This window comes from Quercus lobata, chromosome 5 (genome assembly GCF_001633185.2).
Source record: "Quercus lobata isolate SW786 chromosome 5, ValleyOak3.0 Primary Assembly, whole genome shotgun sequence".
Lineage (NCBI taxonomy): Eukaryota > Viridiplantae > Streptophyta > Magnoliopsida > Fagales > Fagaceae > Quercus > Quercus lobata.
In genome coordinates, this window is record NC_044908.1 from 85,346,877 (window position 1) to 85,371,334 (window position 24,458).

The 24,458-nt window shown below is 31.2% G+C and overlaps 2 protein-coding genes across 2 annotated transcripts; both read left to right on the top strand.

Moving 5' to 3' along the window:
• The first annotated feature begins 332 nt into the window (after window positions 1–332).
• Window positions 333–12,732, top strand: LOC115991360 (receptor-like protein 14). Its single transcript, XM_031115063.1, has 8 exons — window positions 333–777; window positions 1,317–1,472; window positions 1,547–1,621; window positions 6,470–6,625; window positions 7,082–7,237; window positions 8,834–8,905; window positions 9,330–9,401; window positions 10,342–12,732. Exons 1-8 carry the CDS (start codon window positions 333–335, stop codon window positions 12,642–12,644), a joined length of 3,435 nt encoding a protein of 1,144 aa, XP_030970923.1. The 3' UTR covers window positions 12,645–12,732.
• Window positions 12,733–20,615: 7,883 nt separating this feature from the next.
• LOC115991361 (receptor-like protein 56) lies at window positions 20,616–23,098 on the top strand. The gene is made up of 2 exons (XM_031115064.1): window positions 20,616–21,036; window positions 22,926–23,098. The coding sequence occupies exons 1-2, from the start codon at window positions 20,646–20,648 to the stop codon at window positions 23,096–23,098; spliced, it is 564 nt and encodes a 187-aa protein (XP_030970924.1). The 5' UTR covers window positions 20,616–20,645.
• Window positions 23,099–24,458: the final 1,360 nt, after the last annotated feature.

The following is a 24,458-nucleotide window of genomic DNA, read 5'->3' on the forward strand; positions in this document are numbered from 1 at the left end:
TTTTAAAAATACATATGAGTAAAAATATAAAAATACATATAATATTATTTAAAAACTTAAACACATGTACAAAATGTGCCTAAAATACTTCAAAACATGTCTGTGAATTATTCTTAAGCAATAAGCATATCTAGTTCAACTCAGCATAAAAACAAAAATGCTCTCCGAATACTTGGACTAAAATGCCCCCGCCCACCTTTATTTTAGCCAACCCTTAATGAATCTTCGTTCTCCTTTTTTTTCCACAGCCATTGACTTGACTTGATTCTCCTAACTAATAGTATATAAACTAGTCTAGCAAAAAATTAGAGGAGTATTACTGCATATTCACAATGGGACGGTCCTTGGTGAAGTGGTTATTGTGGGGTTTGATAGTTCTAGTTCATCTTCATGGCCACAGAGGTTGCTTTGAAGAAGAGAGGATGAGTCTGTTAGAAATCAAGGAGGAGTTTGTGAGGTCCACCCCCAATGCGACCATCAGATATTATCTTCCCACTTCACCTGCACGGGTCTATATTCTCCCTTCATGGGTCGATGACTACAAGAGTGAGTGTTGTGAGTGGGAGAGAGTCACCTGCAACTCCACCACCGGTCACGTGACCCATCTCTCTCTCCACAATATCTGGGAATTCGATATTGAACTGGAAGAATCGAATTATTATTTCTCTTTCAAAGATATGGTCTGGTTTCTAAACGTTTCTTTATTTGAGAGTTTGAAGGAGTTAAGAAGTCTTGATTTATCTTTTAATGGAATTGGTGGTTGGATTGAGCATAAAGGTATGTTAATACATATCATCTCTCTGTTCTTATTATCTGTAATGACTTTAATTTATCCTATGTTAATATCAGTTTCGGCCAACAAATAGATCGATATGGAAGAAAAAATAAAAAACACTCAGAAAACTGTAATTTTTCTCACCTCCACTCTCTTACATCGGCCTCTCCTCTTCAGTTCGTTGGCCTTTGTTAATACGGCATCTTTATCTTGTTATCTACTTATTTATGTGTGTGTGTTCGTCTCTGAACTCCAAAGTATTTTTTTTTTGGATTTGGATGCACTCTTTATCTTGTTATGTACTCTTTTATTAATTAACTGATGGATCACATAGACATATATATTACTAATTCTTTTTATAATTCATCCAACCATTTTTTAGTTCCATTAATTCATGAGGGGTGCTTTGACATAACAACTGTACTTGCTATATTTTAAGGTGGTGGTGGTCTATGTTCTCTATTGCTATCAAGAATAAATTTGTTTAATTTTGAATACAAAATATAATTATTTTTATTTCTTACAATCTTATCATATACAGGTTCTGAAAGTTTATTGAGATTGAACAAGCTGGAGAGTTTAGATCTTGATGCTAACGTTTTCAATCAGAGTATCATACAATCATTGAGGTTACTTACCTCACTTAAAAATCTGAATCTTTCTTCCAATGCATTGGAAGGATCTCTGCCTACCAAAGGTATGCATTTCCCATAATATATTATTTATTAATTACATAATATATTCAATCAGAGTACCTTTTTTTTTTTGTAGAACTTTCGGTTTTTGAAGACTTGGAAATTTTGGATTTAAGTAACAACTGGCTCAATGGCTCCGAAACAGTTCAAGGTAGAGATATAGAGAAACCTTGATTTCGATTTAACCAGCATTATTAGTTAATTCTAGTTCATCCTTCCACATCAACAAAATCAAAATTTAGCATTTATATCAATGACTCAATATATTAATTAATTGTCATGTTTTAACGGAAATTGTTTTTTGAGAGAAATGTTTTAATGGAGATAAATGCATTGATTTTCATGTATTTTACATGGTACACTAATTTATATATATAAATTATTTATATGATTATTTTAATAAATTTTAATAATAATTATTATTAAATTAAAATAACACATTCAATAAAAAAATGGTATGCTTAAATAAATAAAAATAACTAATTACGGTATATTTATAATTATTTTAATCTTAACAATTTATATTTCCTAAATTCTTTTAATGACATATAATAATTATGCATACTATAGTATTCTAAATTTGACATGTAATTATATAGAGATTATAGGGTAAACCTATTTATTTTCATGTTTAAGATATTTATAGGCCATCCAATAATTATTTATGTAAAATGGATTCTTATGATTATTATTTTTTAAAGTATATAAGAAACAATTGATTTGGAAAATGACACTATGCTCAATGATTTGCTTTGATAGCAATTGTAACAAATTACAGCAAAGATATAATATCTAATTTAATTACACTCAATCTTTTTTTTTTTCTTTTTTTTTTTTTGGAGAAAAATTACCCTCAATCAAGAACCTAGCTAAAAGATAGTTATACATTTAAATGAATGAAAATAATTAAATATTTTTCAATTAAGTAATTGGTTCATACTCTTGATTACTCGTTCTTTTTAATGACAAGTAATATAATTGAAACTGATTTCATATATATTATGACACATAATAAGTGTTATATGTGAGATATCATATAATTTCTTATAAAATGTTTCAAAATGCATTGCACATTAGACTAGTTCTGGCTAGTTGCTCAATAATGAAAGTCCCCAGCGCGAGTAAAAGTTATTTGATGCTCTTTGAAAATGAATGAGCATTGTGACATTCACGTTAGTTGAAATGTACAAATACTTTTTTATCATACACTATTTTATTGCAAATATATATATATATATATATATATAGAGAGGTAAAGCTAAGAGAAAATTCAATTAGGTTTTAAATTGGATTTCAATTGTTATTTAATTTTGCGCTACATGTCCTCGTTAAGATTTTTTAATTTTTGTTCTTAGTGAGTTAATGAGGTGCAAAAAAAGAAAGAGTAAACTCATGTGTATATTCAAAAGAAATAAAAAAAAATAAAAATAAAAGAGAGAGAGAGAGAGTATAATTTGAATACATATTTGTGTGCAATTGTAATTTTTTTTTTTTTTTTAATAATTGTACCGTGCATATGCATGAGTTATACACTAGTTATATATATATATATATATATATATTAATAGATAAAGTTGAGATAAAATCCAATTAGAATTCAAGTTGGAATTCAATTAAAGTTTAATTTTGTACCTAGTGCCTCATCTAATCTAAGTTTTAAATTTTTGAGTCAAGTGAATTAATTCAGTGTAAAAATTGGATTTCAATTAAAGTTTAATCTTGCGCCACGTATCCGACCTAATCTAAATTCTTTTTTTTTTTTTAATTTTTATACCAAATGAGTTAATTTAATGTAAAAAAAGATGAGTCAAATATAAATAAACCATAAAACACCTAATCATATAATAAAAAATAATTCAAATTTATAAGTCATTTATGTAACATACCAGGACTCTGCACTGTTTATTACTAACTAAAATGCCACCGCCCACCTTTACTAGCCAACCCTTAATGAATCTGCGTTCTCCTTTTTTCCACAGCCATTGACTTGACTTGATTCTCCTAACTAATATATAAATTAGTCTAGCAAAAAATTAGAGGAGTATTACTATTACTATTACTGTGCATTCACAGTGGGACGGTCCTTGGTGAAGTGGTTATTGTAGGGTTTGATAGTTCTAGTTCATCTTCATGGCCACAAAGGTTGCTTTGAAGAAGGGAGGATGGGTCTGTTAGAAATCAAGGAGGAGTTTGTGAGGTCCACCACCAATGTGACCATCAGAGATCATCTTCTCCCTTCATGGGTTGATGACCACAAAAGTGAGGGTCGTGAGTGGGAGAGAGTCACCCGCAACTCCACCACCGGTCATGTGACCCATCTTTTCTCCACAATATCTGGGAAATCAAACGGGTTGATTATCTCTATTTCATGCCATGGTTTTTAAACGCTTCCTTATTTGATACTTTAAAGGAGTAAAGAGGTCTTGATTTATCTTTAAATGCAATTGGTGGTTGGATTTAGCATAAAGGTATGTTAATATATATCCTCTCTGTTTCTTATATATCTGTAATGACTATAATTTAACTTATGTTAATATCAGTTTCGGCCAACAAATAGATCGACACCGAAGAAAAAAAAAACACTCAGAAAACTGTAATTTTTCTCCCCAAATTTCAGGATTCACCTCCACTCTCTTACATCGGTCTCTCCTCTTTGGTTCGTTGGCCTCTGTTCATACGGCCTGTTTATCTTATTATTTATCTGTGTGTATTTGTCTCTTAACTCCAAAGGTTTTTTTTTTTTTTTTTCCTGTAAACGTAAACGATAAATTATTTCAAAATTTCTTTTTATTTTGCTAAAAGTCTTTTTTTTTTTTTTTTTTTCTAAATGCTAAAAGTCATTTCAAATTTTCCATTGTACGAGTATTAGTTAGTATATTTATAAGATAAAATATATATTGGTGATATGAGTAAAAATTATACATTAATATTTGTTTTAGTAATTTATTAAAATATAATGGCAACCTCGAAAGATTACATTGGTATTGGTTAATACCGAAATATATTGTTTGTTTGTTAAAAAATTAAAACGGGCTTTAGTACAAAATTGACCCCCTTCTAATTAACTACTCATAGATAATGGTGTTAAAAAAATTAACAGATCCTATAATAATAATAATAATAATAACAAATCATAGGTGCCTAGGATTTAGTGGTCAAAATTATGCTAATTTTAAATTCACATCCTCTTCTAACCACCACATACCTTTGGTGCGATGGTCACTCTACAAGTATAAGTGCTTGTGGGGTGTGAGGGACAAGGACCGGGATTCAAGTCTACAAGAGGGAGCTTCACACACATATATACTTAAATTAAGTTAGAATAGAATTTCTATTTTGTATAAAAAAAAAAAATAATTCACCTCTTTTGATACAATAACTTTTCATTTGAACTGTTGATTTAGAATATTAGCTATTTAGTCATTATATCATCATCCATACTAGCGTTATACTGTCATAGGACTGGCTCAAGGCTTAAGCTTAGTTCCCATGTTACAAAAAGTCTTCAGCCCTTCATAAAAAAAAGGCTTCCACAATATTATAAATATGCCCAAATTTTAAGGGAATAATTTTATTAAATGATTGTGCATTATTTTACTTATGTGTGATGTAGGGACGAGTAGTTCTAGGACGAGTAGTTTTAGTAAATGTAAATTTTAAAAATTAGTCTCTATTACTTATGAAATAACTAGCACTTTATACATGTGTGAGGTGCCTGTGAATAATTTTTATCATTGACATTTATTTGTTAAAAAATATTCACAACATTCATTTTCTTTTTCTGAAGCTTTATAAAGTATAATTTGATAAGCTTAGTTTACTCCTTTTTTTTTTAATCTTAATTTTTGTAGAAGAAAATATTCACAACATCTATTAGAAACAACAAAAAGTGCTAATTAAACTATAAGGCTATTGACATTTTTTTTTTCTAATTTTTGATTATTTGATTTTTGGAGGAGGGTTGATTTGAACACTGAATGTATTTTTTTAGAACAAAAAGAATATTTCAATTGTACTCTTAAGGCTATTGACTTGACATTAAAAAAATAAAAAATTAATGCTCCAAAACATGCCTGTGAATTATCCTTAAGTAAGCAATAAGCATATCTAGTACAACTGAATGCCTTTGAATTATCAACGATTCTCCGGACTACCATATAAACTAGTCTAGCAAGCAACGAATAGTGGCGTAATACTATTAAACTATATTTTCAGCCCAAAAAAAAAAAGACTTGACTGAATTCTCCTACGTACCTACCGCCTTCACTTTGTATAAAACTGGTCATAGCAATGAATATAGGAGTACTACTAGTTTACTACTACATTTTTCACTATGGGATGGTCATTGTGGGGTTTGACAGTTCTAGTTCAACTTCATGGGCACAAAGGTTGCTTTGAAGAAGAAAGGATGGGTCTTTTAGAAATCAAGAAATTTGTGAGGTCCAGCCCCAATGTTACAAATCATCTTCTCCCTTCTTGGGTTGATGACCATGAGAGTGATTGTTGTGAGTGGGAGCGAGTCACTTGCAACATCACCACTGGTCACGTGACCCACCTCTCCCTCCACAACATTAGGGATTTTATAGAGTATGATTATTATGAAAAGCACAACGCCTGGTTCCTAAATGTTTCTCTATTTGAGACTTTCAAGGAGTTAAGAAGTCTTAATTTATCATCAAATTACATTGTTGGTTGGGTTGAGAATGAAGGTACGTTAATATTGCCTCCTATTTATTTGTTTCTAATTATATTTTCCTAAGATTAAAGAAAAAATGGTTTTCATAAAGAATTGGTGTTATTGTTAGATATATGTAATTAAATGATTAAATTTACTATATCCCAATAATTTAGACCTTTGGGAGAATTGGTAATTTAATATTGTATCAGAGCATTATATGGTAGATTTGTAGCAAGTTTATAAAGAATAATTTGGTGTTTAATGTTGTTGTTATTGTGAATAAAAAATATAATTACTCTATTTCTTACCATTTCATTATAGGTTCTGTAAGTTTGTTGAGGTTGAAGAAGCTAGAGAGGTTAGATCTTGGTTCAAACGGGTTCAAACGGAGTATTATACAATCATTGAGATTACTTAAATCACTCAAAACTTTGAGTCTTCAATCTAATCGTTTGGAAGGATCCTTTCCTACTGAAGGTATGCCTATACATCATAATTCCTACAAAGTATATAAACAATTCCTACTTTTCATTTTTTTTTTTTTTTGGTAGAACTTTCGGTTTTTGAAGACTTGGAGAAGTTGGATTTAAGCTACAACAAACTCAATGGCTCCCTAACAATTCAAGGTAGAGAGATAGAGAAGATCATATTTTGATTTAATCAGAGTTACTAGTTTATAATAAAGCAGTGATCTAATTAAATTGACAGCTTTATGATCAATATGATCTCCAAATTGACAGTTTGGGTATTGCTTCCAAATTTTCTTTTTTAAATATTCTTTTGTATTATACTTGATTTAATTGCAAAACATCACTTTAGTAATTACTTTAATTTGAGTGAAAATGGTGTTTTGCTCTGCTTATTACCATAAAAAAGTGTAATTAATTTAATTGCATACAATAAGGAGTTATTATTTCCGTTGTGTACTCTCAGATTTCAAAAATTTGTCGAAGCTAAGCAAGTTGAAGCACCTAGACCTCGGTGGCAATCATTTCGACAAAGGGATTTTAAGATCCTTGGGTGCACTGTCAGCGCTTACATCCTTGAAATTGGATTATACTCAAATGGAGGGCCCCCTTTATGACCAAGGTAATGCAAGGTTCTTTTGGTTCTTACACCCAAAATAAAGAATTAATAAACAAATAATATATATGAAAAGAGTGGTTGATGGAGAGTGGGACTACTAAAACGTTACTCAAAAGTTGTTTGGTCTTCCAAAAATAAACACATAAGGACTTTGTTATTTGGGCAGAAGTTGACTGCTGCCCTGCTTTTCGATATATATATTATTTAACGTGCAATAAATAATGCTCTGTTTCTTCTAAATTTGTTATATTCATATTGCTGCATATCTTGCTAGTCTAAGAAGCTTGGAGGTCCTCAATTTAGCTGACAATTATTTCAATGGTTCCTTGCCAAAATGTAATGGTCATGTTCAAATTACACTACTTAATAATTTTGTATTTGATGAGGTTTTTTTTTTTTTTTTTTTGAAAATCCACACTTTGAATACATTATTTAATATCTCTATCTCTCTCTCAACAAATATAATAAAATAGAGAAAGAAATAGTCACTATGCATGGAAGAAAGCCACGGAGGCAGCCTCCCCTGCCTCTCTATCCTTCTCTTCTTTTTTCTTCTTACCCACAAACTGCCATAAAGCCTTCATATAAGAGAACACACTACTAATACAAGTTGCACAAGGAGTAAACCCCCCTCCCCCACCCCCAAAAAGGAAGGAAATTCGGATTGGGAAATTCGTCAAATTTTCAGGCCCATGTTGCAAAGGTGTAGCCCTTTGAGTTAAATTTCCTTTCCAACTTGAATCATTGCAATCCAATATCTGAATTGAGAGTTATACTCAAAATACTGAGACCTATGCAGAAAAATTCTGATTTTGGATTTTGACATTTTTTTTCTCCAATTGGCTTCTTTTCTTAATCGGTTAAAATTCTCCACATCTTGTAGGTCTTTGAGTTTGAGTTGGGTTCAGCCCACTTGAGTTAGAGTCTATCCTTATGCCTTAAATAAAGTCCATTAGCATGTAAATTCTCAGTTACTAATAAAACATAGATAATTCAAAATTAGCCACTAATCATCATAAAAATAAAGATAAAGATACAAATATAAGAGTACTTTATTATATTTATTTCATATATATTGAAACACAGAACACAACATATATGTTGGTTTAATTGTGGGCTACTAAATATGTTATTATTATTCTCTTTACTTCTTCTTCTTCTCCTCTCTCTCTCCTAAATTATGGTTGAATTAGCTTTGGGTACATGTCTATATTATGGTCATGTTCAAATTACCCTACTTAATGACCAAGGTAATGCAAGGTTCTTTTGGTTCCTACACTCAAAATAAAGAATTAATAAACAAATAAAATCTTGTCTGGATAATGTTTATTAAGATCTAATCTAGCTTGTAAGTGCAAAGAAAATAAAAGAATAAATTTGGAAATATATATATATATATATAAGAAAAGAGTGGTTGATGCGAGAGTGGGACTACTAAAACATTACTCAAAGTTGTTTGGTCTTCCAAAAATAAACACATAAGGATTTGGGAAGAAGTTGACTACTGCCTTGCTTTTCAATATATAATTATATATTATTTAACGTTGCAATACATGATGCTCTGTTTCTTCTAAATATGTTATATTCATATTGCTGCAGATTTTGCTAGTCTAAGAAGCTTGGAGGTCCTCAATTTAGGAGGCAATAATTTCAATGGTTCCTTGCCAAAATGTAATGGATTTTTCTTTATTCTCTTTATTTCTTCTTCTACTCTCTCTCTCTCCCCCTAAATTCTATGGTTGAATTAGCTTTGGGTGCATGTCTATATAATGGTCATGTTCAAATTACTCTACTTAATAATTTTGTATTTGATGATTTTTTTTTTTTTTTAACAAATCCTCACTTTGAATACATTATTTAATATACATACAGTTCATAGTTTAGAAATATATATTAAGATAATCAATAATTAAAAAAAAATATTATAACAGAGCCTTGTAGCTCAATTGATTGGTAGCTCCTAATATGTTTGACATCTAGGGTTCCAAACCTCCCTCCCCTCCTTGCTTTTCAATATATAATTATATATATTATTTAACGTTGCAATATATAATGCTCTGTTTCTTCTAAATACGTTATATTCATATTGCTGCAGATCTTGCTAATCTAAGAAGCTTGGAGGTCCTCAATTTAGGAGTCAATAATTTCAATGGTTCCTTTCCAAAATGTAAGGGATTTTTCTTTATTCTCTTTGCTTCTTCTTCTTCTCCCCTCTCTCTCTCTCTCCCCTAAATTCTATGGTTGAATTAGCTTTGGGTGCATGTCTATATAATGGTCATGTTCAAATTGCACTACTTAATAATTTTTTATTTTATGAGTTTTTTTTTTTTTTTGATAAAAACACACTTTGAATACATTATATATATATATATATAGTTCATAATTTAGAAATATATATTATGATAATCAATAATTAAAAATTTTTTATGCTAGAGCCTTGTAGCTCAATCGATTGGTACCTCCTGATATGTCTATAACATTTGGGGTTCCAAACCTCCCTCCCCTATTATAATTACAGAGTAATCAAAAATTATTTCATCAATTATTGATATTGAAATATAAAATAATAATAAAATCATCCATAAAACATGCCTTTAATGATCACAAGGAAAATAAAATTCTACTGGCATAAATTTGGTGTATGTGTTAAGATTGTATATTTCATTGAGATTTTTTTAAAATATTAATCTAATTAAGTGTTATAAAATTGTGTAATACATATAACAAAGAGTAATATTAGATGTAATTCTCACATACATAATTTGAGCAGTGATTTTTCCACACCACAAATGATTTTCTTTTTCTATAGAGATTGGCAGTTTTGGGTAGGTTGGAGCTTTTAGATCTTAGTAACAATCACTTCACTGGAATTGTTCCTCCTTCCATAGGAGTATTATTTTCTCTCAAATCTTTATCTTAATTTGAGCCAAAATTATTTTGATGGCTCCTTACCATGTATTTAATCCAAATTTGATGTCAATAGTTTTTCATGAAATTGAAGAAAAAAAGGAAAAAAAAAAAAAAAACTCAACTTTAGATCCTATGTATTCTTATGAATAAGATATAATAAAGTTGAAGATTTTCAAACGTTTAGTCATTTTCTACAGGTTTATGTGGACTCAAAAAACTTGAAGAGTTAGATCTTAGCTGGAATTCTTTTGAAGGGACCCTTCCATCTTGCCTATACAATTTGACATCTCTTCAACAGTTAGATCTCAAACAGAATCAGTTCCGAGGTTCTACAGGTATATGTGGACTCAAAAAACTTGAAGAGTTAGATCTTAGCGGGAATTCTTTTGAAGGGACCCTTCCATCTTGCCTATGCAATTTGACATCTCTTCAACAGTTAGATCTCAAAGGGAATCAGTTCCGAGGAAACATTTCATCTTTGATAGCTGGCCTTACCTCCCTTAAGTACATTGATCTCAATCATAATCTTTTTGAGGGTTTGTCATTCGGCTCATTTGCTAATCATTCTAAGCTTGAGTTATTTCAATTTGAATGTCTTGATAACGAGAAGTTTGATATAGAAACAGAAAATTCAGACTGGGTACCCTTATTTCAGTTGGAGTCTTTAGTGATATCTAACTGTTCTCTGAATAAGCTATCCCATCAACTTCCGACATTTCTCTTTCACCAGCATAGCTTGAGAAAACTTGATCTTTCACACAATGGGTTGAAAGGACCGTTTCCTGATTGGTTGTTTAGAAACAATACTAGGCTAAAATCTGCCTTTCTTAACCATAACTCTTTCACGGGTCATTTTCATTTGCCGCTGTGTCTTAACTCTACTTATGTGATAGATATGTCAAACAATCAGCTCAATGGAAAGCTTCAACGAAATATTGGGGAGATCCTACCAAATATACGGAACCTACTGTTATCCAATAATTCTTTCACAGGTTCTCTCCCATCCTCATTTGGTAATATGAGTCTCTTGGGCACACTCGACGTGTCCCTTAACAACTTCTCCGGAGAAGTACCAAAGGACTTATTTGTCGGTTGCTCCAGGCTGTGGACCTTGGTGTTATCCAATAATTATTTTGACGGCCATTTAGATTGGGTACATTTATTTAACTTATCTGAGCTACATATTTTAAACATAAATCATAATCAGTTCTCCGGAGCTATGCCAAATGAATTACCCAATTCCGTGGCTATTTCTATCTTGGATGTTAGCAACAACAAAATGTCGGGTAGGATTCCTACTTGGATATGCAATTTAACAGATGTTGATGGTATTCTCATGCAAAATAATAATTTTGAAGGTCAAATTCCATGTGAAACAATTACATCTGAGTTTTTGGACCTTTCTCATAACCTCCTTGATGGATCTTTACCTTTGTGGTCAAGCACTCGGTTAAAACATTTACATTTGGAAGAGAACAACTTTTCAGGATCAATACCAGAACCATTTCTCAATATGTCGGAGCTTTGGACATTGGATCTCAGTGATAATAAATTGTCAGGCAGCATTCCCAGTGCAATCAGTAAAACTTCCAACTTAAAAATTTTGTTGCTGGGAGGAAATCATTTGAGTGGCAATATTTCAACACAGTTATGTCAACTGACCAATATAACTTTAATGGATCTTTCAAGAAACTTATTTTCCGGGACAATACCTCATTGTTTTGGACACACACTGTCTTTTGGTATTTTTGAAATTTATTGGGGTACTGAATTTGTTACTCCTATTACTCCCTTCGATGGTACTCACGATCTTGTGTATAACCTAGAAGTTGAAATTAACTTTGTTACCAAATATAGGCTTAGCTCTTACAAGGATCACATTCTTACTTACATGTCAGGTTTGGATTTATCTTGTAACAATCTAACAGGTGAAATCCCACTTGAACTTGGACAGCTACAAAGAATTCATGCACTAAACTTGTCTCACAATCAATTGACAGGTTCCATTCCAAAATCTTTCTCAGACTTGACTAATGTAGAGAGCTTGGATCTTTCTCACAATAGATTGAGTGGAGAAATTCCTCCACAATTGATTGAGCTTACCTTTTTGGAGGTGTTTAGTGTTGCATATAACAACTTATCAGGTAGGACCCCAGATATGAAAGCCCAATTTGGAACTTTTGATGCAAGCAGTTATGATGGAAATCCATTTCTTTGTGGACTGCCATTGGAGAAAAATTGCACCAAGATATATGATTCTCCAACGCCAATGCATTCCTCGGATGTAAGTGATGAGAAATGGTACAAAGTTGATCAAACGGTGTTCTTCACTAGCTTTTCGGTAACTTACATCATGTTTTGCCTGGGAGTAATTACTGTTCTTTATATCAACACTCACTGGCGACTGTGGTGCTACAATTTGGTTGAGGATTGCATGTATTCTTGTTATTTTTCTATTGCAATTTCTCTACGTAAGTTATCAGCCTATTTGTATAATTAGCTAAGGTTGCTTCCTCAATATCTAGGAACTTTTATTGTAACGAATTTTATATCTATGTTGATGAATGATGGACTGAGAGCTTAAGAAGCAGAATCAATTGCACTATTAAATTACTCTCTATAGAACTCATAATTGCCTAAACAGATTCTATTAAAATTTTGTTACGGTCTAACAGCTATAAGTGAAAAGGCATTGTTTAACTTCATTAATACAATTATAAAATGTTGTCACATGCATCGTGAACTTTAACAGGTACATGTGAAACGATGTTGTGTACATCAAGTGTCACGATATCATTTTGTTGTTTGAACATTGACCAATGGTCACTACTCACTGGCTGTGGAACGGTGCCATTTCTACGTAAATATTACGGTACGTTCTAGTGCATTGTTGATGCGGATGATCACACTAGATATTACTATCATAGTTCTTTTAAGTACTTTTAAGCTAATTAAGAGTCAATTTGGGAACAACATTTTTAATTTTTTGCTAAATAGTCTAAAACATTGGCATTGGATACCTAAAATTCAAGCAATTTATTTGTCATTGATCAATGCACATGTTGTTACGTTCCACAGGTTGATAGCTCATTTTAGCATTTGTGAACCTCTTTAACTAATCTTCTTAGTAAATTAATTAAACTCTTTGGGCTGTCTCTCAGATTATGTGTAGGAATCATTTATGGTCCGTTTGAATTGAGGGAGAGAGAGAGAAAATAGAGTAAAGCATAGTAAATTTGGTTCAAAATTAACCTATTTTCAGCCTACACTATACTACTCTACTCCCCTCTGCTCCCCCTCCTTTTCCCCTCAATTTAAATGGGCCCTTAGTCTAAACCCTTATATATACTATGCTGAAAACTAATTCAAACCACTTGTAACTCTTGCTTGATCACAAGAAATTCCGGCTTTATGGCAAAATACATGAAATATGCCCCTACTAATTCCGTAGTGCTCCTCCTTAGTCACCCTTCCCGTTTGTGTATGAAGCGTGAGTTCATTTATCAACTTTTAAAAAATCATTTTTAAGGTTAGCAAGAAATTTTTATTCAGTTTCTCAACCAAAATAATAATAATAATAATTCAACAACACCAACCGTGTCTGACAGGACACTAATACAATCACCGCACTCCTAGGAATAAACAATAACAGTCTAATACTACAAAAGCATTATAAATTACAACAAAGTTTTTAAATAGTACGTTATATTTAAAGTAAAATATGCACATATTTCTTATTATTGTTATTTATTTATTTATTTTGTAAAAGTGTAAATTACACTCCAAAGTTTGAGGATTTTTGAATTTTACATCCTTAAATTTCAGAATTTAGATTTTATCCCTTGAAATTACATTCTATTTGCATTAATAGCTCGTCTATCCATATTTTAAGTTAAGTGATGCATAAATTGGCTGGTCATGCAAGTTTAATCCATCCAATAAAATAACGGCATGTGACATAATAAAAACTGATGTGGTATTATTTTGTTGGATGAGCTAAACACATGCGGCAAGTTTATGTGGCAATTAATAACATAAAGTATGGATAGAATGGCTACAAATGCAACGTAAGCTCAGGAGGTAAAATCCAAATTCCAAATCTTCAAGTGTAAATTTTGAAGTACCCAAATTTTAGAGGTGTAGTTTGCACTAGTCATTTTTTTTCCCTTTACTTCTCAATCATTTTTGTTGAGATGCAGTTCTTGTTCATTGAGTTATTAGTTGAGAGTTAAAATTGCAATGTGGAGTACACTAAACAGCATGTCTCCATCGAAGTTTAAATTACACTAGCTCATGTGAATGTGGAAATTTAGAGATTCTCTTAGTTACCTAATGCACTCTCTTTACTCCATAGAATTATTGATTTCAGCATCGTACTGCAAAAGATATAAAGAGTCTAATCAAAATATGAATGTGGATCGGTGTGCTTCAACGATCACCTCAATGTGGAAATTTAAGGCATCCATTGACTAACCCATATTATTTAGGACATTTCTACCAAGTTGAAGAAAAATAAAAAAAAGGATGTAAGCCTACGCGGTCTTTGTTGTTTTCAGGAATCGGAGTCCCTAATTTGAAAGTATATTTCCCAAGCAAAAGTTGCATAATTACATTCTACTATATGCAAATAAGCAAGTTTCTCAATATATATATATATATATATATATATATTTATTTATATTATGCAAATAAGCAAAAGTTGCATAATTAGCCCCATTTTTAATATATGCTCTCTGAATTTATATTATTAAGTCAACACCATGGTTATAAGACCAGCCGCCATCTCATTAGAGGGGATAAACCAAACTCGTATCTCACCCATCTCCACTATATATTGAATATAGTGATAGTCAATGTGTTTGCCCATGTAAACATTTGCTCTAGTTTTTATTAACATGACAATAGACTTGTTGTCGCAAAACACGGACAAAATGGGCTTCTACCCTTTTCGGACAAATTAATTAGCCTTTTGCCCTTCTTCCCAAACTAAATAGGGAAATGCCCTTCTTTTGAAACTCGACTTTTTCAAAATCGAGTTAAGTCCTATAGTGACGTTTTCAAGGACCTATATTGACCTTTTTAAGGACCTATAGTGACGTTTTGTAACTTGATATCCATGAAATTGAGTTATAGGCAATAAAATTGCCTATAACTCAATTTCATGGATATCAAGTTATAAAACGTCACTATAGGTTCTTAAAACATCACTATAGGTTCTTAAAAACGTTACTATAAGGCTCTAGAATTTTTTTTTTTTTTAACTCGATTTTGAGAAAGTCGAATTTCAAAAGAGAGGCATTTCCCTATTTAGTTTGGGAAGAAGGACAAAAGGCTAATTAATTTACCCAAAAAGGGCAGAAGCCCATTTTGTCCTACAAAACACACTAATCGTTCTATTACGTTTAACTAATTTTAAATTGTCGACAAAATCCATAATGTTCTAATTACCTGCTATATTGCACAATATGTATACTACATCCATCATATATTTCATACACAACTTTAGAAATGTATGTTCGCCTGTAGATTCAATCATCTATATCTCCTGTAAAATCTGCGATAATATATTCTAGTATTTCTAGATCACTTGAACCAAAACACAGTTTCTTTCCCTTAGTGCCTTGGAGATAACTAGATATCTATTTAACTACCTACCAATGTGCTCAACGTGATTAGATTAATATCTATGTTAGAATTGTATAGTTAAATGATTAAATTTACCATATATATCACAATAGTTTAAACTTGTGAAACAATCAGTAATTTAACATGGTATTAGAGTAAGAGATCCTGAGTTTGATTCTTATCTCTTTCACTATACCTCCAATTTAAATTTTCACGTTCTAGACCTCACCTATTAAAAGGTAGTATTGGCCTATACGTGAGGGGAAAATCAGTTAAACAGTCTACTCACTGGTCTCATCACATGACAAGTATCTAGCATTGTGGTTGTCATAGTGTACATGAGGTTGCCCACAGCTTAGGCGCAGGGACATTTTAGGAAAGGGACTGAATCAAAAAAAGGATGAGTATAAATCAAAAATGAATCGATAAGAAGCAAGATGAGAATATTAGAGAAGGGTAATAAATAATAAAAATGAAAATAAAGTAGAATTGAGATTTGAGAAAGGGAAAAAAATCAACATATACAAAGTAGAGACTATGTAAAGGATCTGACATTCATGTGGAAGGGTGAAATAAAAAAAGAGACAGAAAATCTTAGAAATTCAAACTTTTTTACAAATTGCTGATGTGGTAAGTAATTATTTGCGAGTAAAAAGGTGATGTACATGGTGGGCTAGTTAAGAACCAATAAGAGCTTGCTACTTCAATTGTTTGTAAAAATTTTGTAGAAAAGTTTGTGGTACATTATAGCAATAAAAAAAAAAAATGTTACGTTCATAAAATTTTCCCTACAAATCATAAGTGATAAGTTATTATTGACTCTAATAAGTACCCAAAACTAAAATTATTATTTTTCCCACTAATAACATTAAAGTAATAATTTTTCCAACTAATAACATTAAAGTGTTTTGGATATAACATTTCTCTTAATATATTACCTCTTTTGTTTATTTATTTTTTCCTTGTATAACACATCAGATCACTTTAGAAAGTGTTTTAGACAGTTTTACATTATTAATTTTATTTTTTTTATGTAATCAATTAAATTTTTTTAGCTTTTTAGCTTAATAATGACACAGCAGATCATTTTTATTGTTATTATAGCAAAAATGTTTCTGCTAAGATATTCTGTTAATGTAGTCAGTCTAGAACGAAATTCAAAACGTTTCTTATAGACGTGCTCTAATAAGACTTTTCTTGGGCATATTAATATATTTCTATATCCCATCAAAAAAAAAAAATCTATATTATATTGTGCCATATAATATAAACTTTTGAATCCACAATTTTACATATTATTATTCTCATGAGTAATTAATTAAATATAAATTATATCACATAATTTAACACTTTGTTAGAATTTTATTACATCAAATTTCCCTTAAATACTAGAATGTATAATTTTATATACAAACTCAATAACAACAAACACTTGGGTTATTATTATTAGATACGTTGGAATAAAAACAAATAAAAATAAGAACAAAGCTCTACATTGGAATCTGTTTTACTATATTAGATATGTTGGAATATTGTAATTTAAGAAATTTATTGTACTGCTGCCTAAGTTCACCCACGTTGTACTTGGGTTTGTTTTATATTAATAAAGTTTTTTTTGTTACCTATCAAAAAACACTTCTTTTTTTTAAATAATCCTATCAAAAAACACTTTAAAAAGCTTAAAAGAATCTAAACAGACTTCGATCTTACTAATAAGCCAAGCTCACAGGAAAAAAAAAAAAAGATGAATAATTAGGCATAATGGTAAAATCAAGAGCAACCAAAGATTACATTAGATTCCTGAAAACCAACAACAATCAGAGAGTAACAAAGAAGAGAATTAAGTAATTTACCAATGAAGAACGAAAACGTAGAAATTGAATTCGTTAGAGTTTGGTTTCCATCAAGGATGTCAATACCGTACTGGAGGCCGTACCGGTTTGGCTACCGGTACGATATATTTCGGATACCGGTCAATACCGGTGTACCGTTTCGGGTTTATCGCTATTTTTTATATTTATAAATATATATATATATATGTATGTATGTATGTGTTTGTGTATATATATATATATATTATAATAAATATAAAAGTTTACCATAAAACATTTCCTCAATTCAAAACTAATTATTCATGGTTTTAAACTTTAGTATCAATTAAAAGGGAAAAAAAATAAAAAAATAAAATAGAAAGCTTAAAAGTTACCATTGCATACTAAAAAAACAAATAATACTAATAAGTTAATGCAAATAAGTTACCATTATTTCCTAACAAAAATTCAAAAATTACAAAACTTAAAAAAAAAAAAAAAATTTCTGTACCGGCCGGTACGCCCGGTACCGGCCGGTATTGCCCGGTATTGACCGGTACGGCCGGTACGAGGCCGGTACGGCCGGTATTTTTACCGGTACGAAACGTAGGGGTTAACTGTACCGGATCACTGGCCGGCACGGTATATTCCGGCCGTACCGGCCGGTACGGTACGGTATCAACAACACTGGTTTCCATTATAAAATGCTCATAAGTCTTCACAAAGTATTTCGTGGGCTTAATTTTCACATTCTTCTTCTGCTTTTGCTGCTTCCAAGGTAATAAGATACTTGCTACGGAACGAACAGCGGCAACCACCCTCGGTGGTTTGTGAGACAAACCAAACTACAAAACAAAATTTTAAAAATAAATAACAAATAAAAATCAAACACATTTGGGCTGGTCTAAGGGTCATATCACACATTCAAACCAACCGATTTCATTCTTAGAAATCCTGATTTTTGGGCTGGGCTAAGGTCATATCAATTTTAATTAATTTATTTATTTATTTGAAAAGAATAGCTTGTTATGTTAAGTGTGTTGTTGTTAATAGGGCCTATTTATAGGCTTATTGGGCCTCCCAAGTCCCAAGTGTATATGTTTGAATAATACTGGACACTTTCGTTAGGAACAACCAAAAGTGCTAATGGTACAAAATAGATCAAGTGGTTTTATTCACTAGCTTTTCGGTAACTTATATCATTTTCCTCTTGGGAGTTATTACTTTTCTTTATATCAATCCTCATTAGCGACTGTGGTGCTTCAATTTTGCCAAGGATTTCATATATTCTTGTTATTTTTGTGTTGCCAATATCCTATGTAAGTTATTAGTCCGTATGTATAAACAGCTATGGTTGCTTTCTCAATATTTGGGAACTCTTAAATGTAGCGAACTTAATTTATATTTATAATGGATTGTGACTTCAAATTCTTAATAAGTTTTTTCTCCCTGCTTTCTTCTCATTTAAGTCTCATTTATTCACAATAAATTTATGAACATGGATTCTTGAATGATCACGTCAATGTAGAAATCTAAGGCACTGAGTGAGTGACCCATATTAATATTAATTATTTAGGACATATTTTGTAAGTTGAAGGAAATTAATAAAACGGATGTAGGCTCACTCTGTCTCTTTCATTGTAGAAATTAGAGTTTCTAATTTGATAGTATATTTCTATATGTTTCAATTTTCAAACAAGATCACTTTCATGTGTTATCGATTAAAGAATATATATGAACTTAAACAATAAGCACAACAGTAGTAAATGCCTATACAATAAACGAAGAGGGTGCCATGACTTGACTCAATTATCCTACCTACTACCTTCATAGATTTACTGTCCTTAATTTCGTTCCCCCTTCCTTGTGGAAATAATACCCTAGGGAGTCTTCAACTGAATAATACATAAATATAATAGTATATAAGAAAACCATCAAACCCAAAAGACTTAAACATATGAGTTTGAGCCCAACTATATCATATTAACTACTTACTTTTTTTCATTCTTGTATACTATACCCTAGTGCACACATATGTTTTTGAAAAATTTATCCCCTGCTAAAATCAAATGGTAGCTCCGTCAGTGTATAAAAGCACTTTAAATCATACAAATCAATATTTCAAGTACAACACTTATGAGATATGGGGGGTTCCAGTTAACTCAACTGGTAAAGTCTCTGATAGTTAAATAAGAAATCTGAGATTCAATTTTCAACTACACAAAAAACCGATTGATGTCTAAGTCTGATGATAGAACTATCATCAGAAGCGAATGCTATAAGTTGAAACTTTCTAAAAAAAGATAAAACACTATATGTAAAGTAAAATATATTAGAATTACAGAAAATCTGTGCACTCCACAAATTTTTATCTTTTCTCACTTATCAATATTCATTTCTTAACCAAAACAACATGTTCATCTAATTATTACTTGAGACGTGGAATTTGGAAATGCGATCTGGGGTACGCTACACGGCATGTCTTCGTCAAGTTGAAATTAAATCCATCAGCCCATGTGAATGTTGAAATTAAGACATTCTCTTAGTTACGTTTAATGCATTATTCCATATCATGTCAATGTTAAAATACAGCCTTGAACGCTAAGTCCATTTTTGTGATTTTTTTTTAAAGATGACTCCAATGCAGTTTGAACCTAATTTTTTTTTTCTTTTATATATATATATATTTACAAGTATAATTTTTTTTTTGAATTTATAATTTTATAAGTGGAGGAGAGTGGATTTAAATTTTAAGCACTAAATGAGTTTTTTAAAAATACCAAAAAGTTTCAGTTCAACGTCAAGGCTATTGACAATTGAAAAAAGAAAAAGGAAAGTTTAAAATGCTCCATATCTAGTACAACTCAGCATAAAGACAAAAATGCTATCCGAATCCTTTGGACTAAAATGCCACCGCCCACCTTTTCTCCACAGCCATTACACCTATACTTGGATTCTCCTAACTAATATATAAACTAAAAACTAAAAACTAAAAAAATCATATTATATTAAACTATTTGGTGTCTAGCAAAAAATTAGAGTATTACTATTACTACAAATTCACAATGGGACGGTCCTTGGTGAAGTGGTTATTGTGGGGTTTGATAGTTCTAGTTCATCTTCATGGCCACAGAGGTTGCTTTGAAGAAGAGAGGATGGGTCTGTTAGAAATCAAGGAGGAGTTTGTGACCATCAGAGATCATCTTCTCCCTTCTTGGGTAGATGACTACAAGAGTGAGTGTTGTGAGTGGGAGAGAGTCACCTGCGACTCCACCACCGGTTACGTGACCTATCTCTCTCTCCACAATATCTGGGAATTCGATGATTATTTCTATTACTCTTACGAATTCTATTATATGGTCTCATTTCTAAACGTTTCTTTATTTGAGAGTTTCAAGGAGTTAAGAAGTCTTGATTTATCTTTTAATGCAATTGGTGGTTGGGTTGAGCATAAAGGTATGTTAATATCAGTTTCTTATTATCTGTAATGGATGTAATGTATCCTATGTTAATATCAGTTTCAGCCAACAAATAAATTGATACCGAAGAAAAAATAAAGCACTCAGAAAATTGTAATTTTTCTCCGCAAATTTCAGGATTCACCTCCACTCTCTTACATCGGTCTCTCATCTTCTTCTTTTTCTTCAGTTCGTTGGCCTCTATTCATACGGCCTCCTTATCTTGTCATTTATGTGCTTGTCTCTTAACACATAATAACATATAATTAAGGTGTGTGTTTATCTCTTAACTACAAAGTTTTTATTTTTATTTTTTGGATTTGGGTGCACTCACGTGAAAGCAAAACGTGTGGAGGTAATTTTTAAAAAAAAAAAAAAAAAAAAAAAAAAAAACCTTATAATTAAAGATTAATGGATTACAGTTGTTGACTGAGTGGGATACACCATTTCAATATCTTTTTTTTTTTTTTTTTTTTCGGTAAACGTAAAAGATAAATCATTTCATTTTTTTTTTTTTGTTGCTAAAAAGTCTTTTTTTTTTTTTTGCTTAATGCTAAAAGTCATTTCAAATTTTCTATTGTACGAGTATTAGTTAGTATATTTATGAGCTAAAATTATACATTAAGATTTGTTTTAGTAATTTATTAAAATATAATGATAATTTCAAAAGGATATATTACTATTGATTAGTACTGAAATATATCGTTTGTTTGTTAAAAAATTAAAACAGGCTCTAGTACATAATTGACTCCCTTCTATTTAACTACTCATAGATAATGGTGTTAAAAAAATTAACAGATTCTATTTGGAAAATAATAATAATAACAAACCATAGGTGCCTAGGATTTAGTAGTTAAAATTATGCTAATTTTAAATTCACCTCCTCTTCTAACTACCGTACACTTTTGGTGCGATGGTTACTCCACAAATATAAGTGCTTGTAAGGTATGAGGGGTAAGAGTCAGGGTTTAAATCTCTAGGAAGGAGTTTCGTATACATATACACTTTGATTAAGTGAGAGTAGAATTTCTATCTTGTATAAAAAAAAATTCACCTCTTCTGATACAATAACTTTTCATTAGAACCATTGATTTAGAATATTTGCTACTAAATTCACTATATCATCATCCATACTAGCGTTATACTGTCATAGGACTGGGTCAAGGCTTAGGCTTAGTTCCCCCATTACAAAAAGTCTTCAGCCCTTCATAAAAAAAGGCTTCCACCATATTATAAATATGCCCAAATTTTAAGAAAATAATTTTATTAAATGACTGTGCATTATTTTACTCATAAGTGATGTAGGGACAAGTAGTTCTAAGGCCACAGATTCATAATCTTTACTACACAATTTCCCTCAACTATCTTATGAGCCAAACTATAATGTTTTGTCTATTACTTTCATATAAACCTACTATTTTTTCTCTCTCTTTTACAATCTAGTGCATTAAAGTTGTGGTACAAAACATCGTGGTTTTGTATCTAAATCTTCATACTATAAAAGGTCTCAACTCTCTACCCCTTGCATGGTTTTGTTAAATGCACAACCGTGGAAAGGAGTTCTATGACATTACAACTATTTTACTAGCAATATTTATGTGAACAATTTTAGGTCTATCTTTTTGTTTTTACGAAGAAAAAAAAATGTACTCCTTTATTAATTAACTCATGGACACATAGAGACATATATTACTAATTCTTTTTATAATTCATCCATGCATTTTCTAGTTCCTTTAATTAATGAGGGGTGCTTTGACATAACAACTGTACTTGCTATATTTTAAGGTGGTGGTGATCTATGTTCTCTATTGCTATCAAGAATAAATTTGTTTAATTTTGAATACAAAATATAATTATTTATATTTCTTACAATCTTATCATATATAGGTTCTGAAAGTTTATTGAGATTGAACAAGCTGGAGAGTTTAGATCTTCATGCTAACATTTTCAATCAGAGTATCATACAATCATTGAGGTTACTTACGTCACTTAAAAGTCTGAATCTTTCTCACAATGCTTTGGAAGGATCCCTGCCTGCCAAAGGCATGCATTCCCCATAATATATTATTTATTAATTACATAATATATTCAATCGGAGTACTTTTTCTTTTCTTTTTTTGTAGAACTTTCAGTTTTCAAGGACTTGGAAATTTTGGATTTAAGAAACAACGGGCTCAATGGCTCCGAAAAAATTCCAGGTAGAGAGATAGAGAAACCTTGATTTTGATTTAAACAGCATTATTAGTTAATACTAGTTCATCCTTCCACATCAACAAAATCAAAATTTTGCATTTATATTAATGACTCAATATATTAATTAATTGTCATGTTTTAATGGAAATTGTTTTTTGAGAGAAATGTTTGATAAATGCATTGATTTTCATGTATTTTACATGGTGCACTAATTTATATATATATATATATATATATATATATATATAAATTATTTATATGATTATTTTAATAAACTTTAATTAATAATATTTATTAAATTAAAATAACACATTCAATAAAAAAAAAATGGTATGCTTAAGTAAATAAAAATAACTAATTACAGTTGAATTCACTAAAGTAATATATTTATATTTATAATTATTTTAATCTTAACAATTTATATTTCCTAAATTATTTTAATGATATATTATATAATAATTATGTATACTATAGTATTCTAAATTTGTCATGTAATTATATAGAGATTATAGGGTAAACCTATTTATTTTTATGTTTCAGATATTTATAGGCCATCCAATAATTATTTATGTAAATTGGATTCTTACGATTATTATATATAAGAAACAATTGATTTGGAAAATGATATTATTACTCAATGATTTGCTTTGATAGCAATTGTAACAAATTACAGCAAAGATATTGTGGGTCCGAGAGCTCTGCAGTCCGGCCCAAACTCTATCTGGGCCCAGGGCCCGTGCCGAGGAGGTACCTTGCCGAAGACAAATGCTCAGTGGCCGAGGTAGCAAGGGGAACGGCTGAGAACTTACCCTGTCCTCGGCATTCCATAGCTTCAACAGGAAGACCAACACCTTGGTGTAGGTAATCCCCAAACAGCCCCCTCAATGGGATGTGAACGGAATGGGGCCCATAGGGAAGCAGGGTGTGAACTCGGACCAAGGAAAGTGCGTCCCACCCCCTTCAGTAAATGTACCTGCCAATACCCAGAGTTGGTTAATGAGAAAAGACGTTTGGGCGGTGCAAACGTCGATCCATGCGACTAATAAAAAGTTAGACGGGACAGTTGATGGGATGGACACAGGAACAAGCTCCTGCCTGACCTACAAGTGGAGGGTCAGGATCAGCCAAGACGGACTATATAATAAAAAGGAAGGTGCACCGATTGGGGGGTTGGGAAAAATGGTCAGAAACCAGGGCCTCCCAGCCCACCTCCAGGAGAAAGACTCC